Source organism: Podarcis muralis, chromosome 2 (genome assembly GCF_964188315.1).
Source record: "Podarcis muralis chromosome 2, rPodMur119.hap1.1, whole genome shotgun sequence".
In the NCBI taxonomy this organism is placed as follows: Eukaryota; Metazoa; Chordata; class Lepidosauria; order Squamata; family Lacertidae; genus Podarcis; species Podarcis muralis.
The window spans coordinates 54,459,482-54,480,770 of NC_135656.1; the positions used below are offsets into that span (position 1 = coordinate 54,459,482).

The 21,289-nt window shown below is 43.8% G+C and overlaps 1 protein-coding gene across 1 annotated transcript in view; it reads right to left on the reverse strand.

Moving 5' to 3' along the window:
• The window catches only part of KCTD16 (potassium channel tetramerization domain containing 16), a 156,165-nt gene extending 144,654 nt beyond the window's left edge, over positions 1-11,511 (reverse strand). The window contains exons 1-2 of the mRNA XM_028717921.2: positions 10,496-11,511; positions 9,054-10,239 (exon numbers count right to left, since the gene is read on the reverse strand). Of these exons, the coding sequence (XP_028573754.2) occupies positions 9,054-9,885 (832 nt within the window). The 5' untranslated portion in view covers positions 9,886-10,239; positions 10,496-11,511. The remainder of the gene's footprint in view (positions 1-9,053; positions 10,240-10,495) is intronic.
• Between the last annotated feature and the right edge of the window lie 9,778 nt (positions 11,512-21,289).

Sequence of the window (21,289 nt, forward strand, 5' to 3'; positions counted from 1 at the left end):
AAAAAAGAAGGAGGAAACTTTCATACTTGTTCAGACTTTGGAAAAATATCTCTAAGAATAACGGGCACATTCATTTGGAGGTATATCTGAACTGATTATGTAAATGGGTAATATTGGATCTAGCTCAGTACCTCCCAGCTGTCATTACCTTAACCTGGAGGGTTAATACCTCTACCCAGTCTTTTTCCCAGCCATTTCCCAACATCTATCATTTATATCTGTTTGCATAGTTTCATTTCCACTTTCCCAAGTGCTGCGAAATGCAGAGTAGCCTAAAGCAACCTCTTTTTTGAGCAAAGATGTGCATCACAACATTCAAAAAGCATGAAAGGCAATGGATAACTAAGGCTGCCAATCCAACCCCACTTACCAGGGAGTAGGCTCCATTGAATTCAGTAAGGCTGACATGGTTAGGGTGGTGGTGTAAAATGGGGGCATGAAAGATAAGCCACTGTTGAATCAGCTATGGGCATTTATTGATTTCTTTATTTGCCACCCAAAGCCCAATGGTCTGCTTTATAGAAGGCAGCATTGCTTTAAAATTGCAGCGTTGCTACATCTTTATATAGCATTGCCACATTCCCCAAGGGAAAACACAGCATTTTCAATAAGTACATATGTATGCTACGTAATACAAAGGAAAACATCTTTAATGTTCTCCATAGTATACTGCTGTGTTTGAGCGAAATAAAACAATTGGGTGGAGCTGAAAAAGGCAGACAGAGAGATGAAAGATGGAGAGCCTGTTTCATTCCATTTTAAAAGGGTCCAATGTTGAAACAATACAAAAATGTGTTCTTTCTAAGCATGGATGTCATGGCAGTATATTTGCCACATTTACAGAAAAAGTCAAAGAAGCAGCTGTGAAGTCTGAGGGCTGATCCATATGTTGCCAGAGCCTCACACCATTTGTATAACATTTGCAGATGCATAGTGTGCGCTGTGGGTAAAAGCCTCAGCGCCTAGGGCTTGCCGATCGAAAGGTTGGTGGTTCGAATCCCCGTGGCGGGGTGCGCTCCCGTTGCTCGGTCCCAGCGCCTGCCAACCTAGCAGTTCGAAAGCACCCCCGGGTGCAAGTAGATTACTAGGTACCGCTTACTAGCGGGAAGGTAAACGGTGTTTCCATGTGCAGCTCTGGCTCACCAGAGCAGCAATGTCACGCTGGCCACGTGACCCGGAAGTGTCTCCGGACAGCGCTGGCCCCCGGCCTCTTGAGTGAGATGGGCGCACAACCCTAGAGTCTGTCAAGACTGGCCCATACGGGCAGGGGTACCTTTACCTTTACCTTTTAGTGTGGGTCACACAAATGCTATAGGGTTTTATCCAAAGTTAGTCCCACTCAAAGCAGACCCATTGAAATTAATGGATTCGACTAACTTAGGCCCACTAATTTCAGAGGGAAGAACTCAACACTGTGCCAAGGGGATCAATCCATCAGGGCAAGTACTTTGGCTTGCCAGGCAGAACGATCAACCCTCTCCTTCCCCCATGCACTGTTCCAGGAGTTCTCCCATCCCACCCCCAGTCAATGGAGAGGTGCAGGGGGAGGAGAGAGAGGAAGCCCCATTGCACAAGCAGTGCTTCCACAGATGGTAATCATTATTTGAATCCTACCCAATGAGTCTACCCCGAGTAGACCTTATTTGGATACAGCCCATAATTATCTTCCATACCCAGGGTCAGCATCAGCACTTGCCATCCTTGAACAGCTGCCAGTTCCCCTTACCCCAATGGGGCCCACCACTGTTCTCAGCCTGCCCACTTTTAATTCCCCACCCCACGGCTGCATCTGAGAAGCACCAGACAGCTTCTCTCATTAGCACTGTAATTTCCCCCAGTTCTCCCAATATAATGTCACTGCATTGTGGGAAATTAAGATTGTAACTGGACCCAGCTGTCCAGTGCTCTTCAGAGCATTGCTATGGACACTGTTTCCAGAGCCATGTAAATCCATTGATGGAACAAAGGCCACACCAGGGGACACTTTGAGCAGGGCCTCCTCATACCTGCACAGCCATCATCAAGCCCCCAAGGACTGACTAAGGACTGGCCACTGAGGAAAATAGTTGGGAGCTGCCTAGTATCTGGTAAAGCCTACTTTGTCTTTCCTTCACACAGGACGGACCAGCTGAGGACTGACCGTGGAGCAATGTAACAGTTGACAGGGAATGGGTCGGAAAGGGACAGGACAACTAACAGAGGAAAGAGGAAGGTTCACCCATCCACACATTCAGATTAACCACAGGTGACAGGGGAGGGGCACTTTGGGAATTCGCCACACCAACAGAATGCTGGAGCCTGTGTTCCATTTTGACTGGCAACTCGTCCTCTGAGCAGGCTTTTATTCCAACAGACACCACACAAAGAGCCTGTAATCCCTGGATCTGTTAAATAATGGACCCAGCATACACCAAGGCACACAGCTTGCTTCCAAATTCCCTCTTGTGCTGGCCTAGTTTAAAGTTGGAGCACAGCCCAGCTGTGCTGAACACACACGTTGCATTGTCATCCTAGTCTTTTGCTCTTCAGCTCCACTATCCCTACTCACCCAGCAAAGCAGAAACAGTTTTGCTGTGCTGGCTGCCTTCATTGGCTCCTGAAAGTGCAAAGTGAAAAATGAATCTCCCACTAGAATTTTGGACGCCTACATCTATCAGCCATTTTTTTTTAAGCCAGTATCAATCTATCTATGTCACTCATCTGAGATGTTGTTAAATACTCTGGCACTATTAAAACTGAATTAATCCACCTTTCCATTGTATTTTCCTTTAATCCAACTGGATACTTTGAAATAGGTTGATAGAAGTGTGCAACATTGTTGGCTTAAAAAATAATAACATCACCAATGGCATAATCAGCAAAGGATCTGAAATATAAGAATTACAGCAGCTTGTCTCACCGCCTTTTGCAACTATGAAATCTTTCCATCGGCTTTCCAAGCTCCCTGTGTTGCGCTCTCTCTCTCTCTCTCTCTCTCTCTCTCTCTCTCTGTGTGTGTGTGTGTGTGTGTGTGCCCAGGAGGTACTTAAGCTGATCAGCACAGAACATCTTTGCATGTAGCTAACTAGTTGCTTCAGAATACCTCCCACTGTTTCGGCCCATTAACCCCAGCACAACAGCTTGATGAATTAATGCTTATATAGGCACAGTTGGCAGCTTCTAATTAAATAATTATGGTTATACAGCTGCAAAGAAGCTGGAATGTCCCATCGGAAAACCAGCTGTCAAGTTTTATTGGTCCTGAGAGTTTTTGAAAAAGAGAATTTTAGGAATTTGATGTGAAGGATCTCTGACCACTCTAGACTCTTGGTGTGGATTGCCAACATTCTCATATTAAAACATCCAAGAAAAGAGTGTGTGCATGCATCTATATAATTGCTGTCTCCCATCAGAGTCATACATTGTTACATAGCACGTATGATATAAATTATTGTCATCACTACAGCAACTGCTGAAATCACCTGCTGTTGCATAAGGCAAATTTGCATTTCGGATTTTGGCTAGCTGTTTCAAACTGGTAAATGCAATGAAGGAGTGATCAACATGATCAACATTCTTAAGACAAGGGCTTCCTTTTTTAATAATAATAATAATAATAATAATAATAATAATAATAATAATTTTTATTTATACCCCGCCCTCCCCAGCCAAGGCCGGGCTCAGAGCGGCTTACAAGCAATAATAAAAACAAGTTGAATGATTACAACTTAAAAACAAAATTAAAATACAACATTAAAATATTGAAACATTAAAATATTAAAAAGTAGCCTCATCGCAGGAGAAGGAAAAGAAAAAAGAAAGAGAGGGCGGGAGGGAGGGAATCAAATTGGCTCCAAGCCAAAGGCCAGGCGGAACAACTCTGTCTTACAGGCCCTGCGGAAAGAAATCAGATCCTGCAGGGCCCTGGTCTCATGAGGCAGAGCGTTCCACCAGGCCGGAGCCAGAGTTGAAAAGGCCCTGGCTCTGGTTGAAGCCAATCTAACTTCCTTAGGGCCCGGGACCACTAAGGTATTGCTATTTATGGACCTTGAGGCTCTCCGTGGGGCATACCAGGAGAGGCGGTCCCGTAGGTACGAAGGTCCTAGGCCGTGAAGGGCTTTAAAGGTCAAAAGCAGCACCTTAAATCTGACCCTGTGCTCCACCGGGAGCCAGTGCAGCTTGAAAAGCACTGGGTGAATATGCTCCCATGGCAGAGACCCCGTGAGGAGCCTCGTTGCAGCATTCTGTACCCGCTGAAGTTTCTGGGACAGCTTCAAGGGCAGCCCCGCGTAGAGTGAATTACAAGAATTAAGAGCAAGGTATCACTACGCAATAGCCACTGAATACCACAAACAGTCATTATAATGACTCCCACAAGTATTTTGCCAGCTTTACCCTGGGAGAAGCAATCTAAGTGAATCCACAGAAAGGGTCCTGAACTGGGAGAGGTGTTAGGTGTGGATTCAGCATATCAACCACCACTGAGAACTGATCAGAGGAAGGAACTACTGCACTGCAGGGATGGGGACCTGCAGCCTTTAAGATGTTGCTAGACTACAACTCCCACCATCCCTTATCATTGGCCATAGGGCTGCTGGGAGCTGGAGCTCAACAACATCTGGAGAGCCAAAGCTTCCCCATCTTTGAACTACAGGGTGCCCAGTTACACCTCAAACCTTCAAGAAAATTCTTGAGCAGTGATGGGATCAGGCGAGGTAATGTCTCAGTTCCCTGATCTTTATATTAAAAAAAAAAAATCATTTCAAGCCTGTTAGTTTGGTCTCTGCCTCAGAGCCTTGCATTTGGTCACATCTCAGTCAGCTCCCATCTTGCTTGCTGTATACGCTGGTGAAAAAGTGCCAGGAGATGTGAAGCAAGGAGACCAGCTCATGATGATGATATGGCACAAGGGGTGCTATCTCCCAGTTGGGGAGCTTTGAGGCTGGGTTCAGCAACTCTGTGGCTTGCACCAGTGGTCTTCCTCCTCATGGTTGCTTCTTGGAGCCAGGATCTGACTTGTAAGGAGCCAGATCTATTAGTTAACAGCTACTGAGGTAAGAGCAGACCACCAGCTTGGATCCCCTGAATGGAGTGGACACAACTGTCCCCAGCATGCTGAATATAAGGAGCTGAACAGCTTTGCTGTTGATTTATTGAAGAAATGTCCTATCTGATTTTACCAATATTGTAAAGAGGCAAATGAACATAAGATTTCAGACATGGGTCAGAAAGAAAGGGAATCCCTGAATGTAGATGAGGTGGGGGGGCTGTGTTCATGCGTGTACAAGATTTGTCAGCTGAGGTACATCTAATTTAAGCAAAGGTAATAGTCTCTCAAGGGATACGAGTGGTGCTGTGGTGTAAACCACTGAACCTTGGGCTTGCCGATCGGAAGGTTGGCGGTTCGAATCCCCAAGGTGGAGTGAGCTCCTGTTGCTCTGCCCCAGCTCCTGCCAATCTAGCTGTTCGAAAACACATCAAAATGCAAGTAAATAAATAGGCACCGCCCCAGCAGGAAGGTAAACGGCATTTCTGTGTGCTGCTCTGGCTTCGCCAGCAGGGGCTTAGTCATGCTGGCCATATGACCCAGAAAAACTGTCTGCAGACAAACGTCAGCTCCCTCGGCCCATAAAGCGAGATGAGCACTGCAACCCCAGAGTCATAAGAGACTGGACTTAACTGTCAGGGGTCCTTTACCTTTACCTTTAATAGTCTTTCATGCACCATAAAGAATGAGTGGTGGAGTTACAAGCCATCTGCATGGAATCTGGTAGCTTGTATATCACATCAAAACATTTTTAAAGCCTGCCTGTCAAATTGTGCATTTCCTTGCCACTTGGGTGAGCCATAACTGCACCTTTAGATAGTGCCAAAACTTTCTTCAGAGCATCATACAAATGTAGTTTTTCAATTCACTTAAGACAGACGGACCTCATCTAATAAATTGTGGATACAAATCTAGAATTCCAACAGCTGATAAAAGCTAACAAAGTAGTCCCACCTGCTAACAAATAAAGAAAGTTGGCGGGCCATAGTTTGAAGATATCCAGTACAAAATATGTTCATCAAGAATGTTACACATATTGGGGAATCTATGCAGAAGATCTAGTAAATAGGCTGCGCTGAAGGCTCAATCAAGGCATACAGGCTGGCAAATGAGACAAACTTTGGCTTATGAATATGGAATGGGGTTAAAATATATATTGAATGAGAGAGACCTTTGGGGAGTCAGCCAATAAGGGAGGTCCATTAACACAAGGGCTTATGACTATGCAATAGAAGTCCCCCTGCTTCTCCTCTCCCCACATGCCTCCCAAATCTTTGTGGGGGTTCTCCCAATCCTTTGGATAAATTTTCAAGAAGGTTGCAGAAGGCACACAGGGAGAAGTTCCATTGCACCGTCCAAAGTTCTTCCAGTAATTGAACCAGTTTGTTGGGCACCACCCTTGGTTTTTCACTTGGTTCTAACCAGAAAGAATCAGAATAGCACCATCAGCAGTATTATAGCAGACAAAGGAACGGCTAAGGGAGCTGGGCATGTTTAGCCTGGAGAAGAGGAGGTTAAGGGGTGATATGATAGCCATGTTCAAATATATAAAAGGATGTCATATAGAGGAGGGAGAAAGGTTGTTTTCTGCTGCTCCAGAGAAGTGGACACGGAGCAATGGATCCAAACTACAAGAAAGAAGATTCCACCTAAACATTAGGAAGAACTTCCTGACAGTAAGAGCTGTTCGACAGTGGAATTTGCTGCCAAGGAGTGTGGTGGAGTCTCCTTCTTTGGAGGTCTTTAAGCAGAGGCTTGACAACCATATGTCAGGAGTGCTCTGATGGTGTTTCCTGCTTGGCAGGGGGTTGGACTCGATGGCCCTTGTGGTCTATTCCAACTCTATCATTCTATGATTCTATGAAATCATAAAGGCATCGTCCATATCTTAGCTGTGTTACACTTCACCATGAGACACAGTGATGGTTCAAGATGCCTTAGCTCTGGCAAACCCCAAGCCTCCTTGGATTTCTAAGTCTACACTACCCAACATTTATGCAACAATTTGAGCCCCAACTGCCTCTTCTCGGATCAAAAAGACACCATAAGCAAATGGAACCTGTTCATGGGCTAGGAACTGTTGCAACTGTTCCCATCAATTACAGAAACACCATCAGGGTGTCTGGGTGTTTTGCTTTGTTTTAGCATGTTCAGTGGTTGGGCCAGCTCTCAGATCCAAGGATGGCTGTGCCAGAGGTTTGCTCAGCTGCTTGCACTGAGCAAGTGAGAAGGGAAGGTAGAAAAACTCATCAGTGGATCATGTCCTAATTGGAAATGTGCTGCATTTCTCAAGAGAGAGTAGAGGGAAATTTCTTTATGAGCTCTGCCTGATAAGCAGTATAAAATGCATTAAATAATTAAATTACATAGTCTCAAGAGCAGTTTTACATGTCATTTCCTCATATATCTTCAGGGGGAACCTCCTTTGCTGTATTTTATTTTCTTTCTGTTTCTCTTTTCTTTTATATCTGTCATATGACCATTGATTGTAACTTGGGAGTGTGCTGGGTGGGGGTGGGGGAATTAACAAAAGTTAAAAAAAAAAAGAGTAGGGATTTAAGGTCAAGCCTTAATAGTTTGTGTCTGCTTTCAAAAAGTTATTTCTTCATGACAACAAACATACAGGCCAAAAGAAAAGTTAGGAACTAATGCACCCCGCGGGTATGAATTACATCAACTATGAAATACTAGTAATCTCTGATGTAATTTTAATCAGACTCTAACTTCAATCCTAAACTTTGGGCAAATAAGCAACTAAAAACTCCAGCAACTTTCTGGATCTTTATTTTGCCAAAGCAAAGCAAAGCAACTGTCAATAATAACAATCGTACCAATTCCTTATTTCTCCCATTATTATTTTCAATAAGTCAGTGTTTTATTTCAGGAAGAATTGTTTTGAAATTAATTAATACCTGGGTATATTAACGATTTCATTTATATCATAAACACAAGATACAGGCTCAGACTGGATGCTCACATAATGCCTTAAATTTGAGTATTTGCACCTATTACTAAGCCTTCTCTCAATTTTCTGCACTACTTTTCAACATCAGCCCTCATAATCCTTGTCCCTACCTAGTTATGCAGAGTGCAGCAAGTCAGTTGGATAAGACACCTCTACTTCACATTTTTCTTCACAAAATACATTTGAAGGGGACAGGAAAAACCTGGTTGTGATAATGAACCAATTGATCCTTCTCCTTTTTGAAGTAAAATCACAATAAAATACTGCAGCCACGCACACTGAAGATCAGGCAAGGCCTTTTATATAAGAATTTATGGAAGCAAAACTAGCCTGGTGTGACCAGACAAAAGTGTTCCCTATACAATGCCAAAGCTTCAGATCTGAGTCCAGTCCTCTGATGAGATTCCAGGCAGCAGAGTAAAATTATCCAGTTAGGAGGAACATTTAAATCAGAGTTACCATAGCAAGATGCAGTATACTCATTCTTAGGCATCTACTGTTTATTTCAATACATAGACCTTATCTATGAAAAAGACTCCTGTTGAAAAAGAGCTAGGATGAGTAGATTTCACTTTTCCTTCTCTGCATATAAGCATATCAGCTTTATTCCTAGATGGCTTGGCTGGCGGTGTGCGATTATTACCAAACACCTATTACTATTGTACAGTTTCTATCATTAAACAGCAGCGCCTTTCCACCTATATTGAATGAGCACTCAAAATGCACACAAGATAGTTAAACTGCTGGTTAACTATGGCGGGATAGATGCATCTCTGCATGTTTGTGTGCGTGTGTGAATGTCTGTCATAGGAGCAAGGGAGGAAGGAAATATCAGCAGTCTGTGCTGCCCCCTAGCCAAGACCATACCACTGAATTCACCACCAGTGTGTGCTCAAAAGACTTGCACTAAATACCCCCTTTGCATCCCGATTCAGAATGAAATTTCAGTTAGCAGAAAGGACACAGAGGCTTGATCAAGTCAGGATAACAACCCAGCTACCAAAGGAAACAGACTCCCAGCATGCATCAAACCCAAACAGTCGCCACAGCAGAAGTACTTACGATAAAAGACGTATTCCGTGTAGCTGGACCAAACTTTGTCATCAGTGTATTGATTGACAAAAGAAGCCGTGACTGAAGAATTGCAGGCCACCATGTGGAATCCACATTCTGACAACATATCAAAAGCCCTTTCCAGGTGCCTGAACTTCAGGTAGAACCTGGAGGTGTATCTGTCGGGAGCCCGGTCTGGGTCCCTGCTCTCATTCAAACTTTCTCCAAAAACTTCTTTGACTAGAGCAATCCTGCCGCAAACCAAAATCCGCGGGACCCTCCTGAACTTGGCATCTACTTGAGTCTCCCGACCCATGGTGCACGACCCCCGGTAGCCAATGGTAATGAAGCCCCACTTTCGATCCGAGGTCATGAGTGACGACGGGGCACATATTCTCGTGTCACTGCTTTGGGAAACCTCCTCGTAATCACTATGGCAATAATCGTCGGGACTCTGCTTGATCTCGTCCGGACTCAGAATTTTGACCAAGTCTGGCAGCTGAAAGTACTCGGCTTCCCTTTTGAGCCTCCCTCTTTCTGGAAAATGGTCAGGCAGGACCACTTGCTTGTCCCTGAGATAGTCCAAAATGTAGCGGAACAGGAAGCCATCTCTGTCGATGAATATCCTTCCCTTGGAATCTTTTGCAAGATCGTTGGCCGACTCTCTCTTGGAGGTGAACATTTTCCAAAGCAGGGTGTGGGGAATGCCTGTTAAAGTTGAGAGGCGAGTGAAATAAACCTGGCCGCCCACATTCAGCTCTATCACCTCTGGGTAGGATTGTGCAGCTGTTGCTTGCTCTCTGGGAGGGAGGTAAGTCCTGCAGTTTCCACTCAAGGCCATGATATTGTTAAACAAGCCAACCACAAGCTGTGGGGGAACTCGCACTCACATCCAAGGTTTCAAGAAGGCTCCTTATACCCACTCCCCCAGTGGGGTCTCCTAGCATTTAAGGAGACTGGGATGGGTGGGTGGGTGGGTGGGGAACAGGAAACAGAAATGAGGTTACAGGATTTATTTCCCAATTGTCCAGAAATGGGTGATCACAAAAACTGGCAAGGTGACTTGAACCTTACAAAAGCAAAGAAATACGAGAATTGAAGAGGGCTCCCTTCACACAAGACAATCACATAACCAGATCTTCCATCAAAGCCCCAAACAGTAGGATCAAGCCACGTTTCCTTATCATTCACAAGCCTGTTGAATAAAAAGAAAATGAGAAAGAATTATTCCTCTATGCATGGGGGGGGAACCCACACTATTTTAAAAGAGCAAAAAGCAGTTGAGTTTTGAACGCTCAGCATACAACCTATTTAAGGGAATATTTACCTTGCTCTATCATTTTTGTTTAGGTTAAAGAGAGGTTGAAGGAGGTTTAAAAAACACATTCCAGGTTTGCACAAGCATCTCATTTAGATTATGCAAATGAGGGGATAGAAGCATTGAGCCTTACCTTGGTTACACAAATGCACAGTTCCTGCGAAGGGAAGCAACATTTCCTAAGCAACCCCCCCCCAAAAAAAAAAAATCAGCACTGAGGGTTGAATCTGGTATAGAAGCAAATCCAAAAGCAGGGAAGGGACTGGGGTTTGCGGGGAAGAGAGCAGCTCAGTTGGCAATATCCAGGGAGAACTTAACTGTTAAAAAACCCTTGCACAGGAAAGTTAACCAGGCTGGGCATCGGAGAGAAACGAAGCTGTGCAACAATAGCTGAGACCAAGAGAGAGAGAGGCAAAAGCAGCATAAATCCCAGGTCAGGACTCTTTAGGACAGGAGAGAATTTCAGGAGGAGGACCTTGCTTCAGATGACTTGCAGAAAGCCCAGGTAATGTGAAGAGCAGTGAAAGGCAGTTTCAGTGGCATCCCACAGTGGTACCCTCTCCATCAGGAAGGGCAGAGATCCTCCCATGTTCCCAGCCAGGTTGAGAGAGCACAAGCCTGCAGCAGTTTGAAGTGGAGTGGAGCGGGGGTGGGTGAGAGGGAAAGGATGCCCAGGGAAGCTGCTTGCTCTCTGCTTTCACTACCCAAGCTGCTGCCTCTGGTTGCTGGGCTGGGTGGTTCCACAGTTCCCAGTGCAGTTCGGATGCTGTTGTTTCAGCAGTGCAGGGAAGAAACCATCCAGGGAAATGACTATTACATCATCTTAAAGGAATATGGCTTTGAGAAAGCCGAGCAACCTGGAGGGGGTGGGACTCGCGCGCTAGTTCGTTTCCCCTCTTCTTCATTTTTTAACGAGTTGCAGGAGGAGAAGCACAACGTGACGCTGCCACAAGCAGCTCCCCTGAAGCAGCAGAGAAGCTCCAGGAAAGCTTATGCTGCTTCATCCACTGAGTGAAAAGGACCAGTTCCACATTTTGTCCCTTGCAGAGCTCTGTATTTGAGAGTATTTAAGTTCTCTCTCGTACTAAACGCAGCTCTCTCTCTCTCTCTCTCTCTCTCTCTCTCTCTCACACACACACACACACACACACACACACACACGTTCCTGTTGCACATTTTTCTGCCTTGATAAACTTGTGTCGCTCTGTGGTGCGATGCAAAATGAAACCTTATGGTTTGAATTCTGCTCCCCCGAAGACACACAGTACAAATTAAATGACACAAATATGCAAATCGAAGCTTTGATTTCCCCACACACATACACAGGGAAATGTCGCCCGTTCTGCAACAAATTAACTCATCAGGATCTGTCAAGCAGAGCAACAAAAATCAGGGGGTGGAATGGAAAGCAAACAGAAAGAGGCATCGTGCAGTAGTAATAATGGTCTCGGAAAGTTAGGGAAAGAGTCAAATGAGAAAGCACCGTAACCAAGTTTCATTGTGAAGTCCGTAGGGTCCTAAAATGTACTTTTAAAAACAGGAGCGCCTGCACCAACTTAAGTGCAGAGAATCCAGCAATTCAACACAGATACTCAGGATTTTATATTCTGCACTTTTCAAGGACGAAGTCGTTGCTAATTTTGTTACTGCTGATGATGTTACAAGGATTGGATTAAGCTGCCAGGTAATTTGCTTAAAGGCTTTGGCATTTTCTGAACAAGGTCTATAAGCAGCTTCCAAAAACTTTATTACACAGTGTGTATTTGACATGTGTTAACTAAACATTTGTTGTAAAAGGGGGGGGGGGAATCATTCAAATCACACACTGGCTCAAAGTGTTTGTATGGGCTCCAGAAAACACAGCAACAAACATTATTGATGACGATAATTCATTAATTTTCTATCCCACCATTTTGCCCAAAGGAAACCAGGGTGGTAAACAACACCAAAGTGGTAAAACAATGCATTTATAAATAAGATGAGACACATTTAAAACATGTTAAAACAATTTCAAACATCTAAAAACATGTACAAAAGTCACATGCTCTCACGGACAATAGTTTCAAGGCTGCCAGGAACAGTTTCTTTCACCTATCAAACACTCAGGTAAACAGGAATGTTTTTAAGTTCTCCTGAAGCTCATAATGAGCAAGACAGACACACCTTCCTAGGGAGGTTATTCCAGAAAGAGGAAAGCACCACCCAAAAGGCCCTGTGATGGGTCAGTGCCAACCAGGTAGCATTCACTGGGTGTTCTGCTACAATATATTTGGGTGCTTCAGCCTGGTTTATAGGGCTGAGATTTCAAACCTTTTCAATCTTGACCAGGGACTTCAAAAGCATAGATCTCTATCCTAGCAAAACTGATAACCATATGGCTAAGAACAATCAGCAAATTCTGGAAATTCAACACACATGTGCACGTACACACACACACACACACACACACACACACTTTTAGTTGCATTTAACTTCAGTCTTGCTTTGGCCATAACATATTTATTTGCTGCTGCCTCTGTAATAATTTTGCCACAACAAAATAAAATAAAACCTTCTGCTGGTTTTATTTTGCATGTTTACAGCACCACCTCATGGCCAAATGAGATGATGGCAGACTTTTTAAGAACATACCTTCTAATATGTAACCTAAATTTGCTGGTCTGTGATTCAATCCCACCAAAAAATAGCAGCAGTCTAGAAGCAACCGCTGTCTTCTGTGGTCATCTAGGATGTGTTGGGCTCAAGCCAAAAAAAAGAGCACGAGCCACAGATAACAGTCCTGTGCAAAAGAAAATATCAGCGACATAGATTGAGAAAGCTTACCATGACTGAGCTTGCTTCACTTTGACCTAAATCTGATTCCCTAGAAACTCCAGGTTAAATCCATCCCAGTTCATAAGTCATTACACCTTGGCTTGTATCCAGAGCTGTGCTTCTGCTGTCAGAAAGCCTCTTTAGCTTGTGGAAAGGCTGATTCTGATCTAAAGTAAGAGTGCTGTGTGAGAGAAAAATGACTCCAAGTCTAATAATAATAATAATAATAATAATAATAATAATAATAATAATAATATTTATACCCCACCCTCCCCAGCCAGAATCAGGGCAGCTCACATCTAAGTATAGGATACATTAAAAACATAAATCAAACAATCGATTAAAATACAGCTTAAAATCAAATTTGCAGCAGAATAAAATCAGATGGCAACCCACGGATTATAACTATAGGGGTTGGGAGCACTGAGTGCTCACCAGGCCCAACTGTTTGTGCTGGTCTTATATGAGCCAGTGGAAAGGGTTAGGGAGGCCACTTACATACAGGGTCTTATAAAAAAAAAATAGTAGTTACAGTACCAATAGTAGTAGCAGTAGTAGTAGTAGTAGTAGTAGTAGTAGTAGTAGTAATTTTATTATACCCCACCGATCTGCTCAGCCAAAATATAAAGGTACAAAACATCAAACATTAAAAGCTTCTCGAAGCAGGGCTGCCTTAATTGTTCAACACTGACATCTGATGGGAGGGTGTTCCAACAGGACAGGCTCCAGAGGGTTGGGGGAAACCCTAGATTTGGAGGGCATGTGTGGAGGGAACCTTTCCACTGACAAGATGCATTTGTTGGATACCACCCATTGTAACCTGTGCTACAGTTCTAACAATAACCTACTTCTGAGAAGCCCAATTGAGACCAACTGGACTTACTTCAAAGTATTCATGCACAGGGCTGTACAAAATCAATCTAATCTTTTACACGTGATTAGGGATGTGGGTGGCGCAGTGGTCTAAACCACTGAGCCTTGGGCTTGCTGATCGGAAGGTCGGCGGTTCGAATCCCCAGGATGGGGTGAGCTTCCGTTGCTCGGTCCCTGCTCCTGCCAACCTAGCAGTTGGAAAGCACGTCAAAGTGCAAGTAGATAAATAGGTACCACTCCAGTGGGAAGGTAAACGGTTTCGCCAGAAGCGGCTTAGTCGTGCTGGCCACATGACCCGGAAAAACTGTCTGTGGACAAATGTCGGCTCCCTCAGCCAGTAAAGTGAGATGAGTGCTGCAACTGCAGAGTCGTTTGCAACTGGACTTAACTGTCAGGCGTCCTTTACCTTTACCTTTTCTGGTCTTTTAAAATGTCCAGTAAGTGACGCAGAACAACAGTGTCCTCCCCAAAAAAAGTGGCTAGAGAGTTTATATGCATGGTGTTTGCATGCATAAGAATGGCTCAGCTTTTTTGCATAGTTTGGCTACGTAACTATCAGCGCTAGACATTTGAATGTAGTGTGTGTTCATAAGACTGAAACATAATTTATGCAAAGGCATGATTACTTGAAATTATTTATGCAGAGTTGTGCTTGCAGTTTACAGAGGCTAGCCCCTTTATTAAATTTAAATGAAACATCACAAGTAGTATAGCATTGTATTTTTAGGGGGAGGAAGCAGGGGTGCGTTCCTTATTAACTTTAACAGGCTTTTTAAAAGACCAAAGCAGCTGCTAGGATGGAAGGAGATTGCGGTGTGACCTGTGGCACTGAGTCAGAGGGGGTTAATCCTTCCCTGTATCATACCATTTTACCAGCTAATATCTGGCCCACTTGGAGCAACAGCAGCACAAGGAGGGGATGGTAAAAATCAGATTGGATTAATGTTGGATTTCTCTGTTGCATATCATTAAAACTCGCCTTTGCACTAGCGAACAGAGAATATAACCCATAACGAAGAAAACACGTTAGATAAACAGACAGGCCTTTCTATCTAGCCCATCATCATTTCTTAATCCCAGCGGTTACAAGAGAGGAATAATGTCCATTAAGAATAACAACAAATTAAAAACAATTTAAAGGGTAAACAATTAAGTTCAAACCAAAAGAACAATAGCAGAAGCCAATCTACAACTCATATCTGTTCCCCACAAAAAGTCTAAGGGAATGGAATTTTTTTTAACTGGCGCCCGAAGATGAAGGATGGTGTCAGTCGTATCTCAGGGGAAGGGAGTTCTGGAGCTGAGGTGCCACCGTTGAGAAGGCCCAATGGCAGGTGGGCTTGTCTCATTTGTGGGACCACAAGTCGGTGTTCTCCACTGCTTAAGGCAGTGATGGCCAAACTTAGGTCTCCAGCTGTTTTTGGACTACAACTCCCATCATCCCTAGCTAACAGGACAGTGGTCAGGGATGATGGGAATTGTAGTCCCAAAACAGCTGGTGACCCAAATTTGGCCAACACTGGCTTAGGGTGCCAATTAAATGATTTGAACATTTGAAACATTGATTTCCTTTCCAAAATATTGAAAGCCAACACAACCCAAACTTACGCTAGTTGGTACCATTTCTACAGGCCATAGCTTATCTCCAAAGGCCACAGAGAAAACTAGTTCAAGGCCTATTTAAATTTATTGAGGAGTGGGTCTCTACCCCTTTTCAGTTTCCCTTCTGCTTCTCCCTCCTTTCTCTCCCCCCCCCCCCCCAGTTAATATTATAAATTGGCAGACTGGATTTGTTCTTTTTAGCTCAACTAATATTGATGCATTTTGTCAAATAATATTTGTTTTTTATAGTGTAACTTATTATTGGATGTCATATTTCATAAAGTTCAATAAAATCATTTTAAAACAAAACCCCAGCTCACTTCTGACAATAATTAATTGCAAGTAAGGCAGAGAAACAAAGAAACGAAAAGATTACTCTGGGGAAATGTTCTCAGAACATGCATCATGACCCTGAGGTTTGGGACAAGGATGAGTACTAGGAGTTAGAGGGAGCAGCCCCAGCCCCAAAAACACTTCCCTGGTGCCAGTGGCCCCTCTTGCCCAAGGATGCTGCATTGCTGTTCTCTGAATCAGAGAACCCCATTGCAGAAAGCCTAGTGAAACCAGAGTCTCCCTGCTACCCCAGTGGAGTAAAAGACTGCTAGGCCCTTTTAGCTGAAGAAGCATCTTTCCATGAAGGTAGAGCCAGTGTGGTGTAGTGGTTAAGAGCGATAGACTCCTAATCTGGGGAACTGGGTTTGCGTCTCCGCTCCTCCACATGCAGCTGCTGGGTGACCTTGGGCCAGTCACACTTCTCTGATGTCTCTCAGCCCCACTCACCTCACAGAGTGTTTGTTGTGGGGGAGGAAGGGAAAGGAGAATGTTAGCCGCTTTGAGACTCCTTAAAGGGAGTGAAAGGCGGGATATCAAACCCAAACTCTTCTTCTTCTTCTTGCAGCCGTGACAGATCTGCTGCTCTTAGATAGAGCTCAGCCTAAGGCTGACTGGTGCTGAAGCAACAGCAGAGCCTTGCTGTCTCACTGAAGAGGTTAGCTTTCACAACAGGAAAGCATACTCGATAGTCATTTCTATTTGAACATGAAATCTAGGAAACCAGTGAATCAAGGAATTTAATGGATACTCAGAGTCTACAAGTAATACTTTCAATCAGGGAGGTGAATGCATTACTTTGATTTTAGCGCAGTTGATTAGTGCCCATTTTACATTCACATTGCTTTCCAAGTAAAAGTTGAATAAGCCAAATTTCAATTAAGGATGTTCACCAGGAAACTCTTGAAAATCTAGCCAGGCATCTGCTCTAAATGTGTTATGCTACCATGGCTCATATAGGCCTGATTCAGATATAAAATGGTGGAAACTATGGTTTCCTGCTACAACAAGTATTGGGTTTGTGCATGCCTCTTTTCCTTTCCTCCTCTTTTACATGCCAGAGGTGCAGACAGGAAGTATCTTTGTTTAAGAAATCACAATTCCCTGTGATGTCCAAACTCAAGGAATTGTGGCTTGTTGTAGTTCTAATTATTGAACAAATCTAAAGCTAATAACCCAATTTGATCCTGGTTTGTTCTCACTAATTGGAGTTTAAGCAAACCACAGTACTCCAAGTTTAGACATCATAGGGAACTGTGGTTTGTTAAAAACCTGGAAGCAAAAGTTTCTGATTTCACAGAGTCACTGCTGCTCATTCACATATCAGAAATCCATGGTTATTCAACATATTTGAACTAGGCCATAAGATGCAAGCTGCTTCATAGTACAGGGTGCTCCCCCCCCATCCCACTGCCTTTAATGCTATATGTTCCCAAGATCTGACAGACAAACTGTTAAGGGAGTGTGACAAAATGAAGTGAAAATTATCCACTGAAATAAGAGGTTATCTATTGACATAGTGGTAAGACTTACAAGTGGTAAAAGTCTACTTAAATGCAGCTGAAATCCTAATAAAAACCTTTCACCACTTAATGGTAGGCTTTATCCCAAACCTGGCAGTCATCAATGTAAGAAGCTTGAGTGCCATAAAATATAATACATTCCAGCAATTTATAGTGTGATATTATACAACTTTGCCCCAGATGCCAAAGAAAAGAATGTCTTCCCCAGCTGTTCAGTGGGGGGGGGGAGCGAGAGAGCAAGAGAGCAAGAGCACGCAAGCAATTGCAACACAGGGAAAAGAAAGAAGATAAAGCTTCTTCACATACCTTTGAAGCACATCTGAAGCATATCATTTCCATCCAAGAATTCTGGGCTCTGGAGTTTACCCTACACAGAGTTACAATTGCCGGCAACAGCTAACAAACTACAGCATCCAGAATTCTTTCAGGGGCGAGGTGTTTTAAATGGATAGTTTGTACTCAGCCACAATGTAAATGAAAGTGTGTATATGTGGTTTTCCACAGAAAATTGCACATTTCATTTCTTTCACATCAACTGCCATTCTTAGGACCCAGACTTTCCAAAAAGGGAAGACATAGCCTGTATTGTAGGTCAAGATGATACGCCGGTTTCGGATGGATGAATCTTTTGTTGGCAAAAGAAGAAGAAGCCTAGACAAGGGGTCAGCAAACTATGGTCCGGGGGCCAGATGTGGCCCCAAAGGGTCATGAATCCGGCCCGCACTGCCATTTGAAAACACCCGCCAAGTGTCTGAGGCTGAAAGGCCGCGTCAGCATTTACCTCAACACGGGGCGGGGCGGCAAGCATCTCCAATGCGGCTTTTCAGCAGCGCAGGGACTGATTTGTCAGTCCCTGCACAGCGCTGAGGTAAACTCCGATGCGGCCTTTCATTCATAGAGCCGCCGCCAACACGCCTACCTCTCAGTGTTATTCTTTGGAGGTTCATGCCTAGCCTCAGTTAGTCAATTTACACTGCTGGGAGGTGGGTCACACAAATAGGGAGAGAGCCGGCAGCAGCCAAGCAGTCGGCTCAGGAGCTTCACCGACCCATCCCTCCCTTTGTTTAATGTTTCTTGTTTGCAGGTTAACCTTTTTTCTTCCTGTTTAGCGGGTGCTGCTACGGTCTTTTGACTGGTTGCTGTTGCTGTTAAAGAACAGGGGGGGAAATTTCCTGCATTGGCAGGTTTTGTCTTCCCCATAGCAATTCGTCACAACTTTGGCGGTTTAAGGCCTTGGGCGGAATCCTTTAGTCTTTTCTTCCCTAAAATGGGGGGGGGGGGCTGAAGTGGTGGCTCACACCCCCCCCCCCCCGCGGCGGTGATTCCAGGGTCCCCTCTTAAAAGGGTTGTAATATGGGTGTCACTGGCCATACACTGAAAGGTTGTCAGTGAACTACCCTGCGTGCAGGGATATGGGGTAGGCTGCCTGCGTACACATGTCTTGCAGGGCACCCCCATATTCCATTTACCCCGAGGAGTCCCAGTTCCCCGGGCTGGGGGGCTGTGAGGGATACACGCCCAATGCCTAAGCCAAGGTCTTCCTACATTTGAGAGTTTAATAAAGTTGTGGCCAAATTTTAATTCCATAACACATCAGAGTCATTATTCCTTTCTGTTGGTCCCTGGGGGCTGGGGACGCCACCTGGTCATGCAAAGGTGGGATACTAGCAGTCTTACAACTCAGGTCAGATCAATTACCACACTTTTTTTTTAATTTCTCTTTATTAATTTTCATACACACATATACACACATATGTACAGAAAATAAATTCTTCACGGAAAAAAAACAATAATAAGAACAACATAACTTAATTATAAGAAAACAAAAACAAACAAACAAACAAACAAACATGTAAGTTATTGACTTCCCTCCACCTCAGTTTTGGGTTATGTAATACATTTTCCCCCGCATTTTTTCTTTAAAACTTTTGTATGTCGAAGGGTTATATTAAGCCTACTGTGATCTTTTGGATTTTTTTAATCTTCTTCAATATAGGTTATGAATTTATTCAATTCTTTAATAAACTTTGTTTCTTTCTGGTCTCTAATTTTTTGTGTTAATTTTGCCAATTCTGAATATTCAAATAATTTACTTTGCCAACCTCTTACTGTTGGGATATTGGTTGATTTCCAATTTTGGGCAGTTAAAATTCTAGCACACTTTTGTTATCAAATGACTCGGGTGTGTGGCTTAACAACATGGCACAATCCCACAGATGAGCACTGGGGGCTGACTACTGGTGATGAGATTAGGTGAGGGTACTTTTTCAGAAAGCTGCAGCCTTCATTTGTTTATCCAAATACTTGTAAAATAATTCTTTGCCAGAAGGGACATCCAAAACAGTGCACAATCTGCAACAAAACACTATGAGGCAGTCTTACTCGACCTGGTGCCTTCCAGGTAAAGGGACCCCTGACCATTAGGTCCAGTCGAGGATGACTCTGGGGTTGCGGCGCTCATCTCGCTTTATTGGCCGAGGGAGCCAGCGTACAGCTTCTGGGTCATGTGGCTAGCATGGCGAACCAGAGCAGCGCACGGAAATGCCGTTTACCTTCCCGCCGGAACGGTACCTATTTATCTACTTGCACTTTGATGTGCTTTCAAACTGCTAGGTTGGCAGGAGCAGGGACCAAACAACGGGAGCTCATCCCGTTGCAGGGATTCAAACCACTGACCTTCTGATTGGCAAGTCCTAGGCTCTGTGGTTTAACCCACAGCACCACCAGTGTCCAGGTGTTTTGGCCAAGAACCCTGTACCCTCATCAAAGAGAAAAGCCTTTCACATTGACTTAACCATATTGAAACTCTGAAGTACTAATACTTTCCTGCTCCTCCACATTGAAAATGCTGTTAGTAATACAAGATGGAGGAAACTGGAGAGGCATGACAGTTCACCAAAGATCAAGAGCCCTGTGTGGTAAGTTGCAAATGCCTCATAGAAAATTGCATTTGAAGCTGAGTTTAAAAGCAGCTTGTTACGAAATGAGGTTCAGATGTTCGTAGAAAAGTTGTCAAGAAATCCATCATGTGCAGACAAACCCGTGGACAAGTTTGAAGTAGTTAAAGAGGAAGGGCCACCTGTCATTGTTGTTTTGCATGCTGAAGGTCTAGGTTCAATCACCAGCTTTTCCAAATAGGGCTGGGAGAGACAGTTCTCTGAAATCCTGGAGAAACACTGCCAGTCAGTGTAGACAATACTGAGCTAAATGAATCAATGATCTGATTGAGTATTACACAGCTTCCTGTGGATTCTATCTGTAAACATGCATGGCATTTTCAGCACAGTAAAGCCAGAGTAAAATTCAAATTGGGCAGTCCAGCAAGAAGAAGAAGAAGAAGGAGGAGGAGGAGGAGGAGGAGGAGGAGGAGGAGGAGGAGGAGGAGGAGGAGAATTTATTATTTATACCCCGCCCATGTGGCTGGGTTTCCCCAGCCACTCAGGGTGGATTCCAACAAGAGATTAAAAATACATTAAAACATCTGTAATTAAAAACTTCCTTAAACAGGGCTGCCTTCAGATGTCTTCTAAACGTCAGGTAGTTGTTTATTTCTTTGACATCTGATGGGAGGGCATTCCACAGCCCCCAATTTTGGAACACACCTCTCCAACAACAACAAAAATGCATACAAAACATCTCTTAGAGAAAAATGTGCAAAGAAATGTATGTTAGTGAAAAAAGTATACAAGAATGTACTTTTAAGGGGAAATTACTTGAGGAAATGTGTACTTTAGGCAAAATTGAATATGGAAATGTCTTAAGATTTTTTGTCCATACATAAAAAA